This window comes from Salmo salar, unplaced genomic scaffold (genome assembly GCF_905237065.1).
Source record: "Salmo salar unplaced genomic scaffold, Ssal_v3.1, whole genome shotgun sequence".
Lineage (NCBI taxonomy): Eukaryota > Metazoa > Chordata > Actinopteri > Salmoniformes > Salmonidae > Salmo > Salmo salar.
Window position 1 is genome coordinate 78,413 of NW_025546991.1, and position 17,719 is coordinate 96,131.

General features: G+C 45.9%; 1 protein-coding gene across 1 annotated transcript in view; it reads left to right on the forward strand.

Moving 5' to 3' along the window:
- Window positions 1-7,011: 7,011 nt before the first annotated feature.
- LOC123731683 (monocyte to macrophage differentiation factor 2-like) overlaps window positions 7,012-17,719 on the forward strand; it is a gene marked incomplete at its 5' end in the record, with an annotated part of 28,884 nt that continues 18,176 nt past the window's right edge. The window contains 3 exons of the mRNA XM_045711077.1: window positions 7,012-7,049; window positions 16,515-16,596; window positions 16,685-16,845. Coding sequence (XP_045567033.1) covers window positions 7,012-7,049; window positions 16,515-16,596; window positions 16,685-16,845 — 281 coding nt within the window. The remainder of the gene's footprint in view (window positions 7,050-16,514; window positions 16,597-16,684; window positions 16,846-17,719) is intronic.

Sequence of the window (17,719 nt, forward strand, 5' to 3'; positions counted from 1 at the left end):
AATGCTGAATACAACAGGTGTAGTAGACCTCACAGTGAAATGCTGAATACAACAGGTGTAGTAGACCTCACAGTGAAATGCTGAATACAACAGGTGTAGTAGACCTCACAGTGAAATGCTGAATACTACAGGTGTAGTAGACCTCACAGTGAAATGCTGAATACAACAGGTGTAGTAGACCTCACAGTGAAATGCTGAATACAACAGGTGTAGTAGACCTCACAGTGAAATGCTGAATACAACAGGTGTAGTAGACCTCACAGTGAAATGCTGAATACAACAGGTGTAGTAGACCTCACAGTGAAATGCTGAATACAACAGGTGTAGTAGACCTCACAGTGAAATGCTGAATACAACAGGTGTAGTAGACCTTACCTGTGAAATGCTTGCTTACAAGCATTTTGTTACGTTACAGCCTTAATTCTAAAATGTATTAAATTGTTTTTTCCCCTCCTCATCAATCTAGACACAATACCCCATAATGACAAAGCAAAAACAGGTTTTTAGAATTTTTAGGCAAATGTATTAAAAATTAAAAACATTTACATAACATTTACATAAGTATTCAGACCTTTTACTCGGTACTTTGTTGAAGCAGCTTTGGCAGCGATTACAGCCTCGAGTCTTCTTGGGTGTGACGCTACAAGCTCGGCACACCTGTATTTGGGGAGTTTCTCCCATTCCTCTCTGCAGATCCTCTCAAGCTCTGTCAGGTTGGATGGGGAGCGTTGCTGCACAGCTATTTTCAGGTCTCTCCAGAGATTTTCGATCAGGTTCAAGTCCGGGCTCTGGCTGGGCCACTCAAGGACATTTAGAGACTTGTCCTGAAGCCACTCCTGCGTTGTCTTGGCTGTGTGCTTAAGGTCGTTGTCCTGTTGGAAGGTGAACCTTCGCCCCAGTCTGAGGTTCTGGATCAGGTTTTCATCAAGGATTTCTCTGTACTTTTCTCCGTTCATCTTTCCCTCGATCCTGACTAGTCTCCCAGTCCCTGTCGCTGAAAAACATCCCCACAGCATGATGCTGCCACCACCATGCTTCACCGTAGGGATGGTGCCAGGTTTCCTCCAGATATGAAGCTTGGCATTCAGGCCAAAAGAGTTCAATCTTGGTTTCATCAGACCAGACAATCTTGTTTCTCATGGTCTGAGAGTCTTTAGGTGCCTTTTGGCAAACTCCAAGCGGGCTGTCATGTACCTTTTACTGAGGAGTGGTTTCCGTCTGGACACTCTACCATAAAGGCCTGATTGGTGGAGTGCTGCAGAGATGGTTGTCCTTCTGGAAGGTTCTCCCATCTCTACAGAGGAACTCTGGTGCTCTGTCAGAGTGACCATCAGGTCCCCCGATTGCTCAGTTTGGCCGGGCGGCCAGCTCTAGGAAGAGTCTTGGTGGTTACAATCTTCTTCCATTTAAGAATGATGGAGGCCACTGTGTTCTTGGGGACCATCAATGCTGCAGAAATGTTTTGTTACCTTTCCCCAGATCTGTGCCTCGACACAATCCTGTCTCTGAGCTCTACGGACAATTCCTTCGACCTCATGGCTTGGTTTTTGCTCCGACGTGCGCTGTCAACTGTTGGAATTTACCACAAGTGGACTCCAAGTTGTAGAAACATCTCAAGGCTGATCAATGGAAACAGGAAGCACCTGAGTTCAATTTCGAGTCTCATAGCAAAGGGTCTGAATACTTATGTAAATAAGGTGTCTGTTTTTTATTTTTAATTAACAAATTTGCTAAAAATTTCTAAAACAAAAACGTTTTTCTCTGTCATTATGGGGTGTTGCGTGTAGATTGCTGAGGATTTTATATAATCCATTTTAGAATAAGGCTGTAACGTAACAAAATGTGGAAAAAAAGTCAAGGGTGTGAAGGAGTGTGAATGTACGCGTGTGCCTTTCACAACAATCCAGAGTTAAAAAGTTAGACAAACTAGAGAAATAAAAAATACACATGGTTAGCAGATGTTATTGGTCACATGGTTAGCAGATGTTATTGGTCACATGGTTAGCAGGTGTTATTGGTCCATACACATGGTTAGCAGATGTTATTGGTCACATGGTTAGCAGATGTTATTGGTCACATGGTTAGCAGATGTTATTGGTCACATGGTTAGCAGATGTTATTGGTCACATGGTTAGCAGGTGTTATTGGTCACATGGTTAGCAGGTGTTATTGGTCACATGGTTAGCAGATGTTATTGGTCCATACACATGGTTAGCAGATGTTATTGGTCACATGGTTAGCAGATGTTATTGGTCACATGGTTAGCAGATGTTATTGGTCCATACACATGGTTAGCAGATGTTATTGGTCACATGGTTAGCAGATGTTATTGGTCCATACACATGGTCAGCAGATGTTATTGGTCACATGGTTAGCAGGTGTTATTGGTCACATGGTTAGCAGATGTTATTAGTCGCATGGTTAGCAGATGTTATTGGTCACATGGTCAGCAGATGTTATTGGTCACATGGTTAGCAGATGTTATTGGTCACATGGTTAGCAGATGTTATTGGTCACATGGTTAGCAGATGTTATTGGTCACATGGTTAGCAGATGTTATTGGTCACATGGTTAGCAGATGTTATTGGTCACATGGTCAGCAGGTGTTATTGGTCACATGGTTAGCAGATGTTATTGGTCACATGGTTAGCAGATGTTATTGGTCACATGGTTAGCAGATGTTATTGGTCACATGGTTAGCAGATGTTATTGGTCACATGGTTAGCAGGTGTTATTGGTCACATGGTTAGCAGATGTTATTGGTCACATGGTTAGCAGATGTTATTGGTCCATACACATGGTTAGCAGATGTTATTGGTCACATGGTTAGCAGATGTTATTGGTCACATGGTTAGCAGATGTTATTGGTCACATGGTTAGCAGATGTTATTGGTCGCATGGTTAGCAGGTGTTATTGGTCCATACACATGGTCAGCAGATGTTATTGGTCACATGGTTAGCAGGTGTTATTGGTCGCATGGTTAGCAGATGTTATTGGTCGCATGGTTAGCAGATGTTATTGGTCACATGGTTAGCAGATGTTATTGGTCACATGGTTAGCAGATGTTATTGGTCACATGGTTAGCAGATGTTATTGGTCACATGGTTAGCAGATGTTATTGGTCACATGGTCAGCAGATGTTATTGGTCAAATGGTTAGCAGATGTTATTGGTCGCATGGTTAGCAGATGTTATTGGTCACATGGTTAGCAGATGTTATTGGTCCATACACATGGTTAGCAGATGTTATTGGTCGCATGGTTAGCAGATGTTATTGGTCACATGGTTAGCAGATGTTATTGGTCACATGGTTAGCAGATGTTATTGGTCACATGGTTAGCAGATGTTATTGGTCACATGGTTAGCAGATGTTATTGGTCACATGGTTAGCAGGTGTTATTGGTCACATGGTTAGCAGATGTTATTGGTCACATGGTTAGCAGATGTTATTGGTCCATACACATGGTTAGCAGATGTTATTGGTCGCATGGTTAGCAGATGTTATTGGTCACATGGTTAGCAGATGTTATTGGTCACATGGTTAGCAGATGTTATTGGTCACATGGTTAGCAGATGTTATTGGTCACATGGTTAGCAGATGTTATTGGTCCATACACATGGTTAGCAGATGTTATTGGTCACATGGTCAGCAGATGTTATTGGTCACATGGTTAGCAGATGTTATTGGTCACATGGTTAGCAGGTGTTATTGGTCACATGGTTAGCAGATGTTATTGGTCGCATGGTTAGCAGATGTTATTGGTCACATGGTTAGCAGATGTTATTGGTCACATGGTTAGCAGATGTTATTGGTCACATGGTTAGCAGATGTTATTGGTCACATGGTTAGCAGATGTTATTGGTCACATGGTTAGCAGATGTTATTGGTCACATGGTCAGCAGATGTTATTGGTCACATGGTTAGCAGATGTTATTGGTCAAATGGTTAGCAGATGTTATTGGTCGCATGGTTAGCAGATGTTATTGGTCACATGGTTAGCAGATGTTATTGGTCCATACACATGGTTAGCAGATGTTATTGGTCGCATGGTTAGCAGATGTTATTGGTCACATGGTTAGCAGATGTTATTGGTCACATGGTTAGCAGATGTTATTGGTCACATGGTTAGCAGATGTTATTGGTCACATGGTTAGCAGATGTTATTGGTCACATGGTTAGCAGGTGTTATTGGTCACATGGTTAGCAGATGTTATTGGTCACATGGTTAGCAGATGTTATTGGTCCATACACATGGTTAGCAGATGTTATTGGTCGCATGGTTAGCAGATGTTATTGGTCACATGGTTAGCAGATGTTATTGGTCACATGGTTAGCAGGTGTTATTGGTCACATGGTTAGCAGATGTTATTGGTCACATGGTTAGCAGATGTTATTGGTCACATGGTTAGCAGATGTTATTGGTCACATGGTTAGCAGATGTTATTGGTCACATGGTTAGCAGATGTTATTGGTCCATACACATGGTTAGCAGATGTTATTGGTCACATGGTCAGCAGATGTTATTGGTCACATGGTTAGCAGATGTTATTGGTCACATGGTTAGCAGGTGTTATTGGTCACATGGTTAGCAGATGTTATTGGTCACATGGTTAGCAGATGTTATTGGTCACATGGTCAGCAGATGTTATTGGTAACATGGTTAGCAGATGTTATTGGTCACATGGTCAGCAGATGTTATTGGTCACATGGTTAGCAGATGTTATTGGTCACATGGTCAGCAGATGTTATTGGTCACATGGTTAGCAGATGTTATTGGTCACATGGTTAGCAGATGTTATTGGTCACATGGTTAGCAGATGTTATTGGTCACATGGTTAGCAGATGTTATTGGTCACATGGTCAGCAGATGTTATTGGTCACATGGTTAGCAGATGTTATTGGTCACATGGTTAGCAGATGTTATTGGTCACATGGTTAGCAGATGTTATTGGTCACATGGTTAGCAGATGTTATTGGTCACATGGTTAGCAGATGTTATTGGTCACATGGTTAGCAGGTGTTATTGGTCACATGGTTAGCAGGTGTTATTGGTCACATGGTTAGCAGGTGTTATTGGTCACATGGTCAGCAGATGTTATTGGTCCATACACATGGTTAGCAGATGTTATTGGTCACATGGTTAGCAGATGTTATTGGTCACATGGTTAGCAGATGTTATTGGTCACATGGTCAGCAGATGTTATTGGTCACATGGTTAGCAGATGTTATTGGTCACATGGTTAGCAGATGTTATTGGTCACATGGTTAGCAGATGTTATTGGTCACATGGTTAGCAGATGTTATTGGTCACATGGTTAGCAGATGTTATTGGTCACATGGTTAGCAGATGTTATTGATCACATGGTTAGCAGGTGTTATTGGTCACATGGTTAGCAGGTGTTATTGGTCACATGGTTAGCAGGTGTTATTGGTCACATGGTCAGCAGATGTTATTGGTCCATACACATGGTTAGCAGATGTTATTGGTCACATGGTTAGCAGATGTTATTGGTCACATGGTTAGCAGGTGTTATTGGTCACATGGTTAGCAGGTGTTATTGGTCACATGGTCAGCAGATGTTATTGGTCCATACACATGGTTAGCTGATGTTATTGGTCACATGGTTAGCAGATGTTATTGGTCACATGGTTAGCAGATGTTATTGGTCACATGGTCAGCAGATGTTATTGGTCACATGGTTAGCAGGTGTTATTGGTCACATGGTTAGCAGGTGTTATTGGTCACATGGTTAGCAGGTGTTATTGGTCACATGGTTAGCAGATGTTAATGGTCACATGGTTAGCAGGTGTTAATGTGAGTGTAGTGAAATGCTTGTGCTTCTAGTTCCGACAGTGCAGTAATATCTAACTAGTAATCTAACAATTCCCAACAACTACCTAATACACACACATCTAAAGGGGTGAATGAGAATATGTACATATAAATATATGGATGAGGGATGGCTGAGCGGCACAGGCAAGATGCAGCAGATGGTATAAAATACAGTGAATACATATGAGCAATGTAAGATATGTAAACATTATTAAAGTGGCCCGTGATTGGGTCTTAATGTCAGCAGCGGCCTCTCTGAGTAGGTGGGTAAAAGGGACTTGGTAATCAGATGGATAATAAACAGAGTAGCAGCAGCTTATGAGTCCCTCCCTCTCCCTCTCTCCCTCTCCCTCTCTCTCCCTACCTCTCCCCCTCTCCCTCTCCCTCTCTCCCCTCTCTCTCTCTCTTTTCTCTCTCTCTCTTTTCTCTCTCTCTCTGTCTCTCTCTCTCTCTCTCTCTACACCTCTCTCTCTCTCTCTCTCTCTCTCTCTCTCTCTCTCCCTCGCAACTCCTCGCAACTATCTCTCCCTCTCCCTCCCCTCTCTCCCTCTCCCCCTCCCTCCCCCTCCTTCCCTCTCTCCCTTCCTCCCTCCCTCCCTCTCTCCCTCCCTCTCTCTCCCCTCCCCTCTCTCTCCCTACCTCCCTCCCTCCCTCTCCCTCTCTCTCCCTCTCTCTCTCCCTCCCTCTCTCTCTCCCTCTCTCCTCTCTCTCTCCCTCTCTCGCTCCCTCCCTCTCTCTCGCCTCTCTCGCTCCCTCTCTCTCTCTCTCTCTCTCCCTCCCTCTCTCCCTCCCTCTCTCTCCCTCTCTCTCCTCCTCCTTCCCTCTCTCCCTTCCTCCCTCCCTCCCTCTCCCCCTCTCTCCCTCTCTCCCTCCCTCTCTCTCCCTCTCTCCCTCTCTCTCGCCCTCTCTCGCTCCCTCCCTCTCCCTCTCTCTCCCTCTCCCTCCCTCCCTCCCTCCCTCCCTCCCTCCCTCCCTCCCTCTCTCTCTCTCTCTCTCCCTCCCTCCCTCCCTCCCTCCCTCTCCCTCCCTCCCTCTCTCTCTCTCTCTCGCTCCCTCCCTCCCTCTCTCTCCCTCCCTCCCTCCCAGTGTGGGCTCCTGTTTGTGCCCAGGGTAATCCGTTGCGGCCTCGCTAGTTGAGAACAGTAACGGGGCCGAGTGAAACTGTTAAATCCATGTTGTTGCCGGTATGGACTCTAAGAAGAGCCGATATGGAAGGTAGGTAGAATATTATTCCAGACAGAGGAATTAATATTACTCTGATAAAGGGACGTTTTATTCAACTACTGAACTAATATTGTTGTTAGTTGGTTGGTTGATGGTTGGGGTTGGGTTGGTTGATGGTTGGGGTTGGGGTTGGTTGATGGTTGGGGTTGGTTGATGGTTGGGGTTGGGTTGGTTGATGGTTGGGGTGGGGTTGGTTGATGGTTGGGGTTGGGTTGGTTGATGGTTGGGGTTGGTTGATGGTTGGGGTTGGGTTGGTTGATGGTTGGGGTTGGGGTTGGTTGATGGTTGGGGTTGGGTTGGTTGATGGTTGGGGTTGGTTGATGGTTGGGGTGGGGTTGGGGTTGGGTTGGTTGATGGTTGGGGTTGGTTGATGGTTGGGGTTGGGTTGGTTGATGGTTGGGGTTGGGTTGGTTGATGGTTGGGGTTGGGTTGGTTGATGGTTGGTTGATGGTTGGGTTGGTTGATGGTTGGGGTTGGTTGATGGTTGGGGTTGGGTTGGGTTGGTTGATGGTTGGGGTTGGTTGATGGTTGGTTGATGGTTGATTGATGGTTGGTTGATGGTTGGGGTTGATGGTTGGTTGATGGTTGTGGAGGCCAGAGCGGCCTCCACATCCCGTATCTCTCTAGGTAACTAAAACCTTTATGAGCTGAATAAGGCCCGTTAGAGCGGCCTCCACATCCCGTATCTCTCAGGTAACTAAAACCTTTATGAGCTGAATAAGGCCCGTTAGAGCAGCCTCCACATCCCGTATCTCTCTAGGTAACTAAAACCTTTATGAGCTGAATAAGGCCCGTTAGAGCGGCCTCCACATCCCGTATCTCTCTAGGTAACTAAAACCTTTATGAGCTGAATAAGGCCCGTTAGAGCAGCCTCCACATCCCGTATCTCTCTAGGTAACTAAAACCTTTATGAGCTGAATAAGGCCCGTTAGAGCGGCCTCCACATCCCGTATCTCTCTAGGTAACTAAAACCTTTATGAGCTGAATAAGGCCCGTTAGAGCGGCCTCCACATCCCGTATCTCTCTAGGTAACTAAAACCTTTATGAGCTGAATAAGGCCCGTTAGAGCGGCCTCCACATCACGTATCTCTCTAGGTAACTAAAACCTTTATGAGCTGAATAAGGCCCTTTAGAGCAGACTCCACATCCCGTATCTCTCTAGGTAACTAAAACCTTTATGAGCTGAATAAGGCCCGTTAGAGCAGCCTCCACATCCCGTATCTCTCTAGGTAACTAAAACCTTTATGAGCTGAATAAGGCCCGTTAGAGCAGCCTCCACATCCCGTATCTCTCTAGGTAACTAAAACCTTTATGAGCTGAATAAGGCCCGTTAGAGCAGCCTCCACATCCCGTATCTCTCTAGGTAACTAAAACCTTTATGAGCTGAATAAGGCCCGTTAGAGCAGCCTCCACATCCCGTATCTCTCTAGGTAACTAAAACCTTTATGAGCTGAATAAGGCCCGTTAGAGCGGCCTCCACATCCCGTATCTCTCTAGGTAACTAAAACCTTTATGAGCTGAATAAGGCCCGTTAGAGCGGCCTCCACATCCCGTATCTCTCTAGGTAACTAAAACCTTTATGAGCTGAATAAGGCCCGTTAGAGCGGCCTCCACATCCCGTATCTCTCTAGGTAACTAAAACCTTTATGAGCTGAATAAGGCCCGTTAGAGCAGCCTCCACATCCCGTATCTCTCTAGGTAACTAAAACCTTTATGAGCTGAATAAGGCCCGTTAGAGCAGCCTCCACATCCCGTATCTCTCTAGGTAACTAAAACCTTTATGAGCTGAATAAGGCCCGTTAGAGCAGACTCCACATCCCGTATCTCTCTAGGTAACTAAAACCTTTATGAGCTGAATAAGGCCCGTTAGAGCAGCCTCCACATCCCGTATCTCTCTAGGTAACTAAAACCTTTATGACCTGAATAAGGCCCGTTAGAGCAGCCTCCACATCCCGTATCTCTCTAGGTAACTAAAACCTTTATGAGCTGAATAAGGCCCGTTAGAGCAGCCTCCACATCCCGTATCTCTCTAGGTAACTAAAACCTTTATGAGCTGAATAAGGCCCGTTAGAGCAGCCTCCACATCCCGTATCTCTCTAGGTAACTAAAACCTTTATGAGCTGAATAAGGCCCGTTAGAGCAGCCTCCACATCCCGTATCTCTCTAGGTAACTAAAACCTTTATGAGCTGAATAAGGCCCGTTAGAGCAGCCTCCACATCCCGTATCTCTCTAGGTAACTAAAACCTTTATGAGCTGAATAAGGCCCGTTAGAGCAGCCTCCACATCCCGTATCTCTCTAGGTAACTAAAACCTTTATGAGCTGAATAAGGCCCGTTAGAGCGGCCTCCACATCCCGTATCTCTCTAGGTAACTAAAACCTTTATGAGCTGAATAAGGCCCGTTAGAGCGGCCTCCACATCCCGTATCTCTCTAGGTAACTAAAACCTTTATGAGCTGAATAAGGCCCGTTAGAGCGGCCTCCACATCCCGTATCTCTCTAGGTTACTAAAACCTTTATGAGCTGAATAAGGCCCGTTAGAGCGGCCTCCACATCCCGTATCTCTCTAGGTAACTAAAACCTTTATGAGCTGAATAAGGCCCGTTAGAGCGGCCTCCACATCCCGTATCTCTCTAGGTAACTAAAACCTTTATGAGCTGAATAAGGCCCTTTAGAGCAGCCTCCACATCCCGTATCTCTCTAGGTAACTAAAACCTTTATGAGCTGAATAAGGCCCGTTAGAGCGGCCTCCACATCCCGTATCTCTCTAGGTAACTAAAACCTTTATGAGCTGAATAAGGCCCGTTAGAGCAGCCTCCACATCCCGTATCTCTCTAGGTAACTAAAACCTTTATGAGCTGAATAAGGCCCGTTAGAGCAGCCTCCACATCCCGTATCTCTCTAGGTAACTAAAACCTTTATGAGCTGAATAAGGCCCGTTAGAGCGGCCTCCACATCCCGTATCTCTCTAGGTAACTAAAATCTTTATGAGCTGAATAAGGCCCGTTAGAGCGGCCTCCACATCCCGTATCTCTCTAGGTAACTAAAACCTTTATGAGCTGAATAAGGCCCGTTAGAGCGGCCTCCACATCCCGTATCTCTCTAGGTAACTAAAACCTTTATGAGCTGAATAAGGCGTGTTAGAGCAGCCTTCACATCCCGTATCTCTCTAGGTAACTAAAACCTTTATGAGCTGAATAAGGCCCGTTAGAGCAGCCTCCACATCCCGTATCTCTCTAGGTAACTAAAACCTTTATGAGCTGAATAAGGCCCGTTAGAGCAGCCTCCACATCCCGTATCTCTCTAGGTAACTAAAACCTTTATGAGCTGAATAAGGCCCGTTAGAGCGGCCTCCACATCCCGTATTTCTTTAGGTAACTAAAACCTTTATGAGCTGAATAAGGCCCATTAGAGCAGCCTCCACATCCCGTATCTCTCTAGGTAACTAAAACCTTTATGAGCTGAATAAGGCCCGTTAGAGCAGCCTCCACATCCCGTATCTCTCTAGGTAACTAAAACCTTTATGAGCTGAATAAGGCCCGTTAGAGCAGCCTCCACATCCCGTATCTCTCTAGGTAACTAAAACCTTTATGAGCTGAATAAGGCCCGTTAGAGCAGCCTCCACATCCCGTATCTCTCTAGGTAACTAAAACCTTTATGAGCTGAATAAGGCCCGTTAGAGCAGCCTCCACATCCCGTATCTCTCTAGGTAACTAAAACCTTTATGAGCTGAATAAGGCCCGTTAGAGCAGCCTCCACATCCCGTATCTCTCTAGGTAACTAAAACCTTTATGAGCTGAATAAGGCCCGTTAGAGCAGCCCCCACATCCCGTAGCTCTCTAGGTAACTAAAACCTTTATGAGCTGAATAAGGCCCGTTAGAGCAGCCTCCACATCCCGTATCTCTCTAGGTAACTAAAACCTTTATGAGCTGAATAAGGCCCGTTAGAGCAGCCTCCACATCCCGTATCTCTCTGGGTAACTAGAACCTTTATGAGCTGAATAAGGCCCGTTAGAGCAGCCTCCACATCCCGTATCTCTCTAGGTAACTAAAACCTTTATGAGCTGAATAAGGCCCGTTAAAGCGGCCTCCACATCCCGTATCTCTCTAGGTAACTAAAACCTTTATGAGCTGAATAAGGCCCGTTAGAGCGGCCTCCACATCCCGTATCTCTCTAGGTAACTAAAACCTTTATGAGCTGAATAATGCCCGTTAGAGCGGCCTCCACATCCCGTATCTCTCTAGGTAACTAAAACCTTTATGAGCTGAATAAGGCCCGTTAGAGCAGCCTCCACATCCCGTATCTCTCTAGGTAACTAAAACCTTTATGAGCTGAATAAGGCCCGTTAGAGCAGCCTCCACATCCCGTATCTCTCTAGGTAACTAAAACCTTTATGAGCTGAATAAGGCCCGTTAGAGCAGCCTCCACATCCCGTATCTCTCTAGGTAACTAAAACCTTTATGAGCTGAATAAGGCCCGTTAGAGCAGCCTCCACATCCCGTATCTCTCTAGGTAACTAAAACCTTTATGAGCTGAATAAGGCCCGTTAGAGCAGCCTCCACATCCCGTATCTCTCTAGGTAACTAAAACCTTTATGAGCTGAATAAGGCCCGTTAGAGCAGCCTCCACATCCCGTATCTCTCTAGGTAACTAAAACCTTTATGAGCTGAATAAGGCCCGTTAGAGCACCCTCCACATCCCGTATCTCTCTAGGTAACTAAAACCTTTATGAGCTGAATAAGGCGTGTTAGAGCAGCCTTCACATCCCGTATCTCTCTAGGTAACTAAAACCTTTATGAGCTGAATAAGGCCCGTTAGAGCAGCCTCCACATCCCGTATCTCTCTAGGTAACTAAAACCTTTATGAGCTGAATAAGGCCCGTTAGAGCAGCCTCCACATCCCGTATCTCTCTAGGTAACTAAAACCTTTATGAGCTGAATAAGGCCCGTTAGAGCGGCCTCCACATCCCGTATCTCTCTAGGTAACTAAAACCTTTATGAGCTGAATAAGGCCCATTAGAGCAGCCTCCACATCCCGTAGCTCTCTAGGTAACTAAAACCTTTATGAGCTGAATAAGGCCCGTTAGAGCACCCTCCACATCCCGTATCTCTCTAGGTAACTAAAACCTTTATGAGCTGAATAAGGCGTGTTAGAGCAGCCTTCACATCCCGTATCTCTCTAGGTAACTAAAACCTTTATGAGCTGAATAAGGCCCGTTAGAGCAGCCTCCACATCCCGTATCTCTCTAGGTAACTAAAACCTTTATGAGCTGAATAAGGCCCGTTAGAGCGGCCTCCACATCCCGTATCTCTCTAGGTAACTAAAACCTTTATGAGCTGAATAAGGCCCGTTAGAGCGGCCTCCACATCCCGTAGCTCTCTAGGTAACTAAAACCTTTATGAGCTGAATAAGGCCCGTTAGAGCAGCCTCCACATCCCGTATCTCTCTAGGTAACTAAAACCTTTATGAGCTGAATAAGGCCCGTTAGAGCAGCCTCCACATCCCGTATCTCTCTAGGTAACTAAAACCTTTATGAGCTGAATAAGGCCCGTTAGAGCAGCCTCCACATCCCGTATCTCTCTAGGTAATTAAAACCTTTATGAGCTGAATAAGGCCCGTTAGAGCAGCCTCCACATCCCGTATCTCTCTAGGTAACTAAAACCTTTATGAGCTGAATAAGGCCCGTTAGAGCAGCCTCCACATCCCGTATCTCTCTAGGTAACTAAAACCTTTATGAGCTGAATAAGGCCCGTTAGAGCAGCCTCCACATCCCGTATCTCTCTAGGTAACTAAAACCTTTATGAGCTGAATAAGGCCCGTTAGAGCAGCCTCCACATCCCGTATCTCTCTAGGTAACTAAAACCTTTATGAGCTGAATAAGGCCCGTTAGAGCAGCCTCCACATCCCGTATCTCTCTAGGTAACTAAAACCTTTATGAGCTGAATAAGGCCCGTTAGAGCAGCCTCCACATCCCGTATCTCTCTAGGTAACTAAAACCTTTATGAGCTGAATAAGGCCCGTTAGAGCAGCCCCCACATCCCGTATCTCTCTAGGTAACTAAAACCTTTATGAGCTGAATAAGGCGTGTTAGAGCAGCCTCCACATCCCGTATCTCTCTAGGTAACTAAAACCTTTATGAGCTGAATAAGGCCCGTTAGAGCGGCCTCCACATCCCGTATCTCTCTAGGTAACTAAAACCTTTATGAGCTGAATAAGGCCCGTTAGAGCGGCCTCCACATCCCGTATCTCTCTAGGTAACTAAAACCTTTATGAGCTGAATAAGGCCCGTTAGAGCAGCCTCCACATCCCGTATCTCTCTAGGTAACTAAAACCTTTATGAGCTGAATAAGGCCCGTTAGAGCGGCCTCCACATCCCGTATCTCTCTAGGTAACTAAAACCTTTATGAGCTGAATAAGGCCCGTTAGAGCAGCCTCCACATCCCGTATCTCTCTAGGTAACTAAAACCTTTATATGGGGAAATGGATCATCTTATACATCAAAATGGTAGAAATGGATTTAGAGAAAATACTGAAAGGGATTTAAAGAAAATACTGAAAGGGATTTAGAGAAAATACTGAAAGGGATTTAGAGACAATACAAACAGATTTAACACAATGTGTGGAATGACGCAACTAACCAAACAACATGAAAGTAAATAGCTACCCTGAACCCTGACCCCTGAACCCTGACCCCTGAACCCTGAACCCCTGAACCCTGAACCCTGAACCCCTGAACCCTGAACCCTGACCCCTGAACCCTGAACCCTGACCCCTGAACCCTGAACCTTCCCGTCACACAGCTTCTGCTCGGGCCGAGGGACCCTGTGTTGAATCAGGCACTACCGTGAACCCTGTGATGTGTGTGTGTCTGTGTGTGTGTGTGTGTGTGTGTGTGTGTGTGTGTGTGTGTGTGTTGACTTATGAAATGTGGTTTCATAACATGTCCAGATGTGCCTCTCTGTAAACTGGGATTGAGAGATTTACTGCTGATTAAAGACACACACACACACACACAGACACAGACACACACACACACACACACAGACACACACACACACACACACACACACACACACACACACACACACACACACACACACACACACACACACACACACACACACACACACACACACACACACACACACACACACACACACACACACACACACACATTATAGAGGCCAGGAGACACATTAAACAGCAGAGTTCAGCAGTATCCAGGTTCATGAATGGCAGAGTTCAGCAGTATCCTGGTTGAATGATAGAGTTCAGCAGTATCCTGGTTGAATGGTAGAGTTCAGCAGTATCCTGGTTGAATGGCAGAGTTCAGCAGTATCCTGGTAGTGTTCAGCAGTACCCTGGTTGTGTTCAGTAGTATCCTGGTTGTGTTCAGCAGTATCCTGGTTGTGTTCAGCAGTATCCAGGTTGTGTTCAGCAGTATCCTGGTTGTGTTCAGCAGTATCCTGGTTGAATGGCAGTATCCTGGTTGTGTTCAGCAGTATCCTGGTTGTGTTCAGCAGTATCCTGGTTGTGTTCAGCAGTATCCAGGTTGTGTTCAGCAGTATCCTGGTTGTGTTCAGCAGTATCCTGGTTGTGTTCAGCAGTATCCTGGTTGTGTTCAGCAGTATCCAGGTTGTGTTCAGCAGTATCCTGGTTGTGTTCAGCAGTATCCTGGTTGTGTTCAGCAGTATCCAGGTTGTGTTCAGCAGTATCCTGGTTGTGTTCATCAGTATCCTGGTTGTGTTCAGCAGTATCCTGGTTGTGTTCAGCAGTATCCAGGTTGTGTTCAGCAGTATCCTGGTTGTGTTCAGCAGTATCCTGGTTGTGTTCAGCAGTATCCTGGTTGTGTTCAGCAGTATCCTGGTTGTTTCAGCAGTATCCTGGTTGTGTTCAGCAGTATCCTGGTTGTGTTCAGCAGTATCCTGGTTGTGTTCAGCAGTATCCAGGTTGTGTTCAGCAGTATCCTGGGGGTGTTCAGCAGTATCCTGGTTGAATGGCAGAGTTCAGCAGTATCCTGGTTGTGTTCAGCGGTATCCAGGTTGTGTTCAGCAGTATCCACGGTTGTATTCAGCTTTATCCTAGTAGTGTTCAGCAGTATCCTGGTTGTGTTCAGCAGTATCCTGGTTGTGTTCAGCAGTATCCTGGTTGTGTTCAGCAGTATCCTGGTTGTGTTCAGCAGTATCCATGTTGTGTTCAGCAGTATCCTGGTTGTGTTCAGCAGTATCCAGTTAGTGTTCAGCAGTATCCAGTTAGTGTTCAGCAGTATCCTGGTTGTGTTCAGCAGTATCCTGGTTGTGTTCAGCAGTATCCTGGTTGTGTTCAGTAGTATCCTGTTTGTGTTCAGCAGTATCCAGGTTGTGTTCAGCAGTATCCTGGTTGTGTTCAGCAGTATCCTGGTTGTGTTCAGCAGTATCCAGGTTTAATGGTTGTGTTCAGCAGTATCCTGGTTGTGTTCAGCAGTATCCTGGTTGTGTTCAGCAGTATCCTGGTTGTGTTCAGCAGTATCCTGGTTGTGTTCAGCAGTATCCTGGTTGTGTTCAGCAGTATCCTGGTTGTGTTCAGCAGTATCCTGGTAGTGTTCAGCAGTATCCTGGTTGTGTTCAGCAGTATCCTGGTTGTGTTCATCAGTATCCTGGTTGTGTTCAGCAGTATCCTGGTAGTGTTCAGCAGTATCCTGGTTGTGTTCAGCAGTATCCAGGTTGTGTTCAGCAGTATCCTGGTTGTGTTCAGCAGTATCCTGGTTGTGTTCAGCAGTATCCTGGTTGAATGGTTGTGTTCAGCAGTATCCTGGTTGTGTTCAGCAGTATCCTGGTAGTGTTCAGCAGTATCCTGGTAGTGTTCAGCAGTATCCTGGTTGTGTTCAGCAGTATCCTGGTTGTGTTCAGCAGTATCCTGGTTGTGTTCAGCAGTATCCTGGTTGTGTTCAGCAGTATCCTGGTTGTGTTCAGCAGTATCCTGGTTGAATGGCAGTATCCTGGTTGTGTTCAGCAGTATCCTGGTTGTGTTCAGCAGTATCCTGGTTGTGTTCAGCAGTATCCATGTTGTGTTCAGCAGTATCCTGGTTGTGTTCAGCAGTATCCTGGTTGTGTTCAGCAGTATCCTGGATGTGTTCAGCAGTATCCTGGTTGTGTTCAGCAGTATCCTGGTAGTGTTCAGCAGTATCCAGGTTGTGTTCAGCAGTATCCTGGTAGTGTTCAGCAGTATCCAGGTTGTGTTCAGCAGTATCCTGGTTGTGTTCAGCAGTATCCTGGTAGTGTTCAGCAGTATCCAGGTTGTGTTCAGCAGTATCCTGGTTGAATGGCAGTATCCTGGTTGTGTTCAGCAGTATCCTGGTTGTGTTCAGCAGTATCCTGGTTGTGTTCAGCAGTATCCTGGTAGTGTTCAGCAGTATCCAGGTTGTGTTCAGCAGTATCCTGGTTGTGTTCAGCAGTATCCTGGTTGTGTGTTTTCCAGGTTCATGAATGGCAGAGTTCCATCCAGTGAGAGATATCGACCTACAGACTATGAACATGCCGCGAACTGTGCCACCCATGGAGTGAGTTACACACACCACCTATCTACAGATTCATCTGTTTATCTCTGGTTCTACCCACAATGCCTTGTTTACCCATGATCCTCCACAGGTCTGGATCATCCCCAGCCTGGTGGGCGGGTCTGTACTCTACTTCCTGTCTGTGGACCAATGGCAGGCTGCTGCTGCCTGGTTGTACGGGGCGGGGCTTAGCGGTCTATTCATCTCCTCCACTCTGTTTCACACCGTGGCCTGGAAGATCAGACACCTCCGGTTAGTATCTCTGATCAGACACCTCCGGTTAGTATCTCTGATCAGACACCTCCGGTTAGTATCTCTGATCAGACGGTTAGTATCTCTGATCAGACGGTTAGTATCTCTGATCAGACACCTCCGGTTAGTATCTCTGATCAGACGGTTAGTATCTCTGATCAGACACCTCCGGTTAGTATCTCTGATCAGACACCTCCGGTTAGTATCTCTGATCAGACGGTTAGTATCTCTGATCAGACACCTCCGGTTAGTATCTCTGATCAGACGGTTAGTATCTCTGATCAGACACCTCCGGTTAGTATCTCTGATCAGACGGTTAGTATCTCTGATCAGACACCTCCGGTTTGTATCTCTGATCAGACGGTTAGTATCTCTGATCAGACACCTCCGGTTAGTATCTCTGATCAAACAGTTAGTATCTCTGATCAGACGGTTAGTATCTCTGATCAGACACCTCCGGTTAGTATCTCTGATCAGACGGTTAGTATCTCTGATCAGACGGTTAGTATCTCTGATCGGACACCTCCGGTTAGTATCTCTGATCAGACACCTCCGGTTAGTATCTCTGATCAGACACCTCCGGTTAGTATCTCTGATCAGACACCTCCGGTTAGTATCTCTGATCAGACGGTTAGTATCTCTGATCAGACACCTCCGGTTAGTATCTCTGATCAGACACCTCCGGTTAGTATCTCTGATCAGACACCTCCGGTTAGTATCTCTGATCAGACGGTTAGTATCTCTGATCAGACGGTTAGTATCTCTGATCAGACACCTCCGGTTAGTATCTCTGATCAGACGGTTAGTATCTCTGATCAGACACCTCCGGTTAGTATCTCTGATCAGACACCTCGGTTAGTATCTCTGATCAGAC